The 8,797-nt window shown below is 35.7% G+C and overlaps 1 protein-coding gene across 1 annotated transcript; it reads left to right on the top strand.

The window, feature by feature from the left end:
- Positions 1-241: 241 nt before the first annotated feature.
- LOC131435000 (phospholipid scramblase 1-like) lies at positions 242-8,079 on the top strand. The gene is made up of 3 exons (XM_058602428.1): positions 242-461; positions 591-1,319; positions 7,691-8,079. The coding sequence occupies exons 1-3, from the start codon at positions 423-425 to the stop codon at positions 7,778-7,780; spliced, it is 858 nt and encodes a 285-aa protein (XP_058458411.1). The 5' UTR covers positions 242-422; the 3' UTR covers positions 7,781-8,079.
- The last annotated feature ends 718 nt before the right edge of the window (positions 8,080-8,797 follow it).

Here is an 8,797-nt window from a genome sequence, read left to right as displayed (position 1 = left end):
CAATTGCTTTGTTTGCAGTAGAGTGAGCGAGCAGAGCGAACATTATCTGATTCGTTTCTATATAGGCAGACGGCGCGCAATGAATGGCAGACAAAAATTATATATCAGGTTTCGTCTCTGGTTCATCGTTTATTATTTCTTTAGTGATTATATTCTGGTGACTGTGAGTTAGGGGGAAGTATTGTGATTTGATGACCATCATTTATTACGTATATTCCTAATATTTAAACCAATCCGCACTTCGCTGATAAATGTCGTAAAACGTACGGCAAACATCAACTATGTCGAATCGGTCTTCAAACAGTACCATACTGAGTAGTAGTACAGCATCAGTACAGTCGTGCTGTCCGATAAGAATAAACGTTTCCGTCGTGCATCAGAACTGTTTGTAGATTTTGTTTCCTGTAGCACCGATTTCGACCATGTATAAGATTTCGGATCAAACGGAAGTTGTTAAACTGGTAAGTGATTTTACGCGTAATGACATGATCGTACAAGGCAATTAAATATTTGATGAATCCGATTGCTCAAAGTGGTGTGAAATTTTGAACTGATAACAATTCTTAAAGGTGAGATTTTTATCTTTCCAGCCTCCACCATCTTATTCTTTATCTCCCGGAGAATTGATCTGCAATCAGCCCTTGCCAAGTGAAACCGTGCCTCAGCTGGAATTTTCAAACTGTCCAGTGGGGTTGGAAACATTGCTGGATACCGAGAGTGTAAAGTTTAAACAGGAAATCAAAAGTTTGCAAATCATCTGCGGTATCGATATGCCGATCGATTTCGAGCTGTCCAATCAAAACGACGTTGTGATCTACCGCATGGAAGAACAAGAGGGCTGCTGCAACAGAAATTTCATTCCTCATGGTTTCCGAACCGATTCCCAAATGATTAAGCCGGACGGTTGGCTGGCTTTGCAATTCAAGCGCGAAGGACGCTGTGTATTCAACTGTTGCACGCCATGCTGTTGCTATCCTTTGCCGTTCAGTAGAGAACGGTTGACGGTCCAGGCGGCCACTGGCCTAGTGCTGGGTACTGTCCAGCAAGACTGGTCCATTTGGACATCCCGCTTCAGTGTGTTGAATGCCGAAGGTAAAACAGTACTGAAGATCGAAGGTCCCAGATTGAACTGCGCCTGCTGCTACGACATTCGATACCGGATTGTGGCGCCGAATGGAGATGAGGTCGGAAACATTACAAAGCACTACGCGGGATTTTGCTGCGATGCGTTAGCCGATTTCGATGACTTCACCATCAACTTCCCACGCGATCTAGATGTCACCGTGAAGGCAACATTGCTGGGAGCTGTTAATCTTATAGTAAGTAATTATGTATTCAGGATGCATTATAAATATGCAGTCTATTCAGAAGTAGCACAGAAAAAAAACTGAGTTCAAAGTAGCGCCGCTTTCACGTATTGATGGGACCGGGGGCAAAATTTTTTTGTGTGCCCCTAGCTAATTGAATGTCTTTTGGCCCGGAGCACTTGCCCCAACTGCCCCTATGTAAAAGTGGCCCTGGTTCTTAGTGTGTTCTATTTGGAATGTGGCCACCCAAAATAAGTCATTTTTTGAAAAGGAACTCAAACAACCTGAAGTTCCACAATTACTTAAACATTCACTTTCTTACTGCTTAAAAGTACGCGAGGAACTTTGGAGAATTTGAAAGTACAGAACAAATTCCTCGTGAACTTTTTCGTTGTTTAAGAAAACATGTGGTATTTTTTGACAGTTCGAAGTACTGAACAAGTTTCGTGAGAACTTTTTTTTTTATTGAAGTATGAGTTAAAATTAAATTATTAAGATTTAAATTGGGTGTTCAGCCACAAGTGGTGACTTTTCATCCCTATTATATACATGACTCGGTTATTACCGTTAAGACATCATTTGCTTCCGCAATTCGTTGATTTTTGTGTAGGGAAAATTGTAAACCTACTTGTATTGGATAATGTGGAAAAGGAACTTATATACTAACTTGCTCACTAACACAGATAGTAAATCGATTTAATTGAAGATTGCATCGGTTTTGGTAGGAATTTGCTTATAATATTATGTGACATTACATCTAATGGGTCTATATTTGTGAGTCTGTGTAACTCATTTATATTAAACCAGGGGGGACGCTTCAAAAGCATTTTCAGAATTATATTCTGATTCCTTTGAAGCGTTTTCTTCCTGGTGGAACAACAACTTGATCAAATTGGTACTATATAAAGCATGACTGGTCTGAAAATGTGTTTATAAATTAATAATTTGTTTTTTAGACAGAACCTAGAATTTCTGTTTATAAGAGAATATAAACATTTAATATATTCATTACACTTTGCTTGGATTCCTTCAATGTGGTCCTTGAAAGTGAGTTTTTTGTCATACGCTAAACCTAAGTATTTAGCTTGATCAGACCGTGTCAATCCAAACCATTCAATTTGAGAATGTGATTATTGTTTGATTTAAGAAAAGAAGCTCTTGGCTTATGAGGAAAGATAATTAATTGCGTTTTTGCTGCATTTGGTTAAATTTTTCATTTTGATAGATATTCGCTGAAAATATTTAAGCTTCTTTTTAGGCGACTGCAGATCACTCTTAGATTTCTACCTGTGGCTAACAGACTTGTGTCGTCACAGAATAGCGATTTCTGACAACCAACGGGTAGATTTGGAAGAGCAGAAGTGAAAATATTATACAAGATTGGAGCTACGCTCGAACCCTGCGGAACATCTGTTACAATTCTGATAGCTAACCTGAAGAGTATGTTCAATTAAATAATTTTGAATCATTTTGATCAAATAAATAGGAAACTAGAAGTCGGACATTTTTATAGCTGAACCTTTGTGCCAAACACTCTCGAGTGCTTTTTCTATGTCTAGAAGAGCAACTCCCGTGGATAACCCAGAAGATTTATTTGTTTTTATCATATTCGTTACTCTGACAAGTTGATGATTAGTTGAATGTTCATGACGAAATCCAAACTGCACTGGTAAAAAAATTGAATTTTTTTTATATGAGACATCATTCTCAACAAGATAATTTTTTCAAAAGTTTACTGATATAAGAAAGTAAGCTAATTGGTCGATAACTTGATGTTTCTGCTGGGGTTTTATAAGCTTTGAGGATGGGAATTACTTTATCGTTTTTCCATCTTTTTGGGAAGTAAGCTAATGAAAAACACTTGTGAAGAATTTTAATCAAGGCGACATCGAGAAGATTTTGAATAAGAATATTAAAGTTTCCAATCATTACCATGTTTTTAAGTTTCCTAATAATTGACTTAATTTCATCGAAATTTGTCTCAGTAATGTCATCTTGTAGCAATATGATCAAATATGATCAAATATGATCACAATTCGGTGAGACTTCATTTTCAATAGGACTCACAACGTTCAAATTAAAATTGTGGACACTCTCGAACTGCTGAGCAAGTTTTTGAGCTTTTTCGCCATTTGTAAGTATTTGATTTCCTTCCTTGAGAGCAGGAATTGGTTTCTGAGGTTCCTTAAAAACCTTAGTAAGTTTCCAGAAAGGTTTAGAATAAGGTTTAATTTGTTCAACTTCAATTTTCATTTCGCAAAAGAGTAAATCTATGTTTAATTTCTTTTTTTAAATCTTATGTTTTTCACAGCAGGATCACGAGAACGTTGATATTGTCGTCTAAGCACATTCCGAACATTCGATAATGTAATGATTCAAATTATTTATTGCTGTGTCGATGTCCTCAGAATTTTTTAAAATATATTCATGATTCACATGATTTTCAATGTGAGATCGTTATTCAAACCAATTAGCTCTATGATAGTTGAATATAGAACTAATTAGATCAATTATAGCTTCGTTGGAAAGTCTGAATGTTACAGGAAGATGATCTGAGTCGAAGTTAGCATGTGTGATCGGTTCACTACAAATGTGACTTTGATCTGTTAGAACCAGATCATTTGTAGAGGGGTTTTTCACGGAAGAGAAACAAGTCGGATTACTGGGATAAAGAACTGTAAAGTAACCAGCAGAGAGTTGATTATGGAGTATTTTACCATTACTGTTATTTGACCTATAATTCCACCGGACGTGATTTGCATTTAAGTCCCCTATTATGAAAAATTTCGGTCGATATTTTATGAGTTTTTGCAAATCGCCTTTAAAGAGATTTAATTGTTGTGCATTGGAATGGCAAATATGCTCCAGCGATGAAATAAATTCCATGAATGGTTTCAACTTCGATTCCCAAGCTTTCAATAACTTTAGTATTGAAAAAAGGTAAAATTCGATGTTTAATATGCCGTTGGACAAAAATGGTAACTGCACCACCCATTCCAGTAAACCTGTCAAATCGATGAACCACATAATGTGGTTTTTTATTTCAATTAGACATTAGGTTTAAGAACTGTTTCTGCCACAATGGCAATATGAATTTTGTGAACATTGAGAAAATTATAAAATTCATCTTCACTCGAATTTAAGGATCAAGCATTCTAATTTCAAGAAAATCAAATAGTTATTTAATAACATTGTTAGATTTTAAATTCATTATAATATTATTTTCAAACTGTCATCCAACTTGAAATGCTTCAAAAAGTGATGAATTCGAATTCATTCGGATGATCATTTGAAACAGCTGATCTTGTAGGTAGATCATTTTATTTTCCGTTATATCGCCTAAATCGACTTCGTTTAAATAAGTGAATGGCATTGAAGGAATACTGGTAGGTAGTTCAGAGTGCACTTCTTGCTACTTAAGAGTACGCATGGTAATTTTGACAACTTGAAAGTACAGAACAAGTTCCTTGTAAACTTTTTCGCTGTATAGAAGCTGAATAATGTATTCTAGAAGTAGATTAGAAGTTCGATCGGTTCCGTTAGGTAACGAACAATGACCTCAAAATTTAGGTAAATGTAAGTTTACCCAAAGTGTTATGCTATAACAAAGCACGCTACCCATTTTTTACGATTAAATCAAAGTTTGAATAGATAATGACCTAAAAATAGGTAAACTTGATTTTTAGCGTAAGGAGTGTATCGAAAATAGGCTATCCACATACATTTGTGTTGTACGCATGTATTGGTGATGGTTTTTTATGCTCAGATCACAGCATGCTGTGCGTTTGGCTGTCACTTTTCGTTTGTTTACTTGTTTGTGCGGTTGAAATTCTGCGTTTTCAAAATGTCGCGTATTGAAAAGGAAGTGAAAATTAAGGTTCTGGACACATGGCTAAGTGAAAAAATTGACGAAGCGGTTTGGAATTCATCATGCCAGTGTTAAAACCATCATTAATAAGTTTCGGAAACACTGTTCTTTGGATGAGCTATCAGGAAGAGGCAGAAAAATATCAATCCACCAAATTGCCCTCAGCTTCGACCCATCGAACGTTACTGGACAATCGTGAAGAGGGTCTTCAAGAAGACTGGTAAGGCAGTTGGGAACTTGCAGTAGTTCAACAAAATTTGTGCTCAAGCGTCCAAAAAAAGCGAAGCAACACTTGTCCGGAACTTGATAAAGAGCGTTCGAACAAAAGTTCGAAAATTCGTGAAGGAATAACTTAAATTTCATGAGGTTTTCATTATGCTAAAGTTTAACCTCGTACAATAAAGGATCAATTTTTAGTTTGAATGAAATATCGTTTTATATCATAATTTGAAAGAAGAAATTTGTGGATAGCTTATTTTCGGTACACTCCTTAAATGTAAAATGTAATGACAGATGTCTAGCCGAATTGTGGCAAAAACTAGCACATATTTCGAAATCTCGGCAAACGGACTTGCTGATTTCAGGACAATTGGTAATAACCGATGAGTTCAGCACAAGATTTTGGTAAATCTCAACAAAAAGATGTGCTTTACTGAAATATCAGTAGGTTTCGACTTAACGAATCTCGGAAAACATGATATTGATTACTGAACAATCAGTAAAATTACATGTTGCCGATCTGTCTCGGCATTTTACTTTACCGAGTTCGAGAATTGGGTTTAAGTGTATACGAAGTTCATGAATATCATTCTAAGCAGTAAATTTATTAAGGAATTATCCACACTTGAAAGTTCACGCTACGCATCCGAACGAACTTCTAAGCTGCTTCTCTAACACATTGTTCAACTTCTATGCAGCGAGGAAGTTCACGCGGAACTTGTTCTGTACATTCAAGCTCTGAAAAGTTCCGCTAGTACTTTTAGGTAGCAAGAAACAAGAAATTATTTTTCTTCTGTTACTGCTTCAAACACCACGTGAAATGTCTCGTGCACACCTACTTTTATTCTAGCTACGGTCTGTGATTTGAAAAGTTATGCATTCATGAAAAATGATGAATCAACTGTACAGATATTTTGCAATAATTATGGTTTCGACTTTAGCGGTCTGTTAAAAAAGAACGGCTGTTATATACTGCCCGACGTTTCGACCACTGATTATGTTCTTTTTCAATATCTTATCGGGTTATATCCTCGTCTAGAAATCGTATGCCCACGAACGGTTGTTTACATAATAAAAAAGCTTTTTTCGTTACTGTTGCAATAATAACGTTTGTTCTAAATATTAGCCAGCTTTAGTACTATGCACTACATAACGTCAATTTCAAAGATGGAATGTGAAAAGTTCGATTTGAAATTAATTCGTCGAATTCGTTTGAAATTAATAAACAGACGGAAATATGCAAAACCGGCAAAACCGATTTTTAGAATCTTAGGTTCATCGGAAAGGTCGTGTGGTTTCAAAGTATGCCATTCAATTTGATCTGAAATCCAGTTCCGGAATTATAGGGAGTTGAGTGCAAAAATTACGACATTACGAGCGTGTGTTTGTAAATGACGATGTAAAAATCAACATCTTTTTTGAAAGTGGATAGCAAATTCTCTTAGATTGTAGGTCTTACTTGTTGAATAGAAATTTCGGTTTATTCAAAAGTTCGGTATGTGGCACAATTTGCATTGTAAGTGGATTTAGGTCTCTTGATGTATTTGTGATTTTTGGACAAACTCGGCCCTTTTTTACAATATATAACGAAGAAAAAATGAGAGTCAAAATTTGACCAAATTATCGTGCAGGTGATGTTTCGATTTCGTGTGCTAAAGACGGAAATGCTCACTATTCATTTGTATTTGAATGCTATCATTTATGAAAGAGACATCAAAAAACGATGGTGAGACTGTTGTATTGAATTGTGCCATTGAAAGCAGTTGATAGTTTGTCGGCTCAAAGCTATGCAGGTTTCGTAGGTTTCCTCCCATGACATTATAGTATTTTCCGAACGAATCCTATTTGAAATCGGTTCTATCATCTCCGAGAATAATTGAAAATTCGCGGAATAATTACCACAGAGATTCAAACTTTGTACGGTCGCTACGTATTTCAATTCTCATGTTCGGCCCGTGGCATAATGATCACGAAACAATATGTTATTCTCCAAGTACTGTGAATGAAGTCAAACATTTACCGAATGTTTGGCCGGGTGCACAATTTTTCGACTATCGTAAAAATTGCGATTTTTTAGGAGTGTTTAGGTTTCATCGTTTTTATGATGCCAAAATTTGTCTCCAATATTCCCAAATATAAATAATCTTCTTAATTTATTTTCAATGCTTCATAAGATTTTCAGTCACAACTGTTCACTGGAATGACTTTAATTCATGTTTTTCTGCTGAGCTTCTTTTTACTGCTGCTTTTATTTACTTTGACGACTAATTTTTTGTATACATTACCTTTTTTCTAGAATTTCCTTTTCTTCCAAGGATCTCTACGACGACTGACTGTCGGAGTAGTCTGTGGATCACTACGAATTGCCACCAGTAGATTGGAATAGAATGATTAGAATTGACGTAACGAACGTTCCACTGAAGAGCTGAAAATTACACTGATCACTTCACCGTTGCAGAAATTCACGCTGATAGTTGAACTCCTTTCATTGTCATTGTGATATTGATTAGCTGTTATTAGAAGTTATTCAGGAAACTCGGGATTATTTCTGTTTTAACCTTGACCACGCATTTTAGTACTATAATAACCACCGTTACAGGTTGATTTTATCATCATCAATCACAGGAAGCAGTATGGATAAGCGAGGAAGGACAGCAACACGTTTAACAGTATTGTAAAACAATAAACCAGTAAAACAGTAAAAACAGTAAAAACAGTAAAAACCTATTTTAATCCACCTAGTGGTGTAATGATGCCTTTCTCATATTACTCATTACATCATAAATATAACCGTGAAATTCGCAAAAACAACTGTTCCTAGAAACTGCAAAAGGGATCTCACTCACTTTTCTTGGAGATGGCCGAATAGATTTTCACAAACTTATAGGTTCAAAAGAAAAGTCTTACAGTTTCATACGGAATTCCTTAATTTGTTGTGGATACTACTTTCGGTTCCGGAACTACAGGTTAAACAGGATTTATAGAGTTTGTGAGATTAGATCCAAACAAATTATCCACTTTTCACATTAGTATTGAATAGGAATAGGATAATTTGTTTGGATCTAATCTCACAAACTCTATAAATCCTGTTTAACCTGTAGTTCCGGAACCGAAAGTAGTATCCACAACAAATTAAGGAATTCCGTATGAAACTGTAAGACTTTTCTTTTGAACCTATAAGTTTGTGAAAATCTATTCGGTCATCTCCAAGAAAAGTGAGTGAGATCCCTTTTGCAGTTTCTAATCACTATTTCCAATTCTCCCGAAACCGGATTCAGATGAACGGAATAGCCAAAGTTGGTTCGTTTGCTACCAACAAATATGACCTACAAATTGGAACAGTTTTGAACGTAGTTAAACTTATACTTTCTATCTCATGCTCTATTTCGTTTAAACCAATTAA

The sequence above is a fragment of the Malaya genurostris genome, chromosome 3, assembly GCF_030247185.1.
Source record: "Malaya genurostris strain Urasoe2022 chromosome 3, Malgen_1.1, whole genome shotgun sequence".
Taxonomy (NCBI): Eukaryota; Metazoa; Arthropoda; class Insecta; order Diptera; family Culicidae; genus Malaya; species Malaya genurostris.
This window is presented reverse-complemented; position numbering and strand designations above follow the sequence as displayed.

Coding starts and splice junctions, on each gene's coding strand:
- LOC131435000 (XM_058602428.1), top strand. CDS start 423: ATGTATAAGATTTCGGATCAAACGGAAGTTGTTAAACTG. Junction 462..590: donor AAACGGAAGTTGTTAAACTG/GTAAGTGATTTT, acceptor TTATCTTTCCAG/CCTCCACCATCTTATTCTTT. Junction 1,320..7,690: donor TGGGAGCTGTTAATCTTATA/GTAAGTAATTAT, acceptor CCTTTTTTCTAG/AATTTCCTTTTCTTCCAAGG.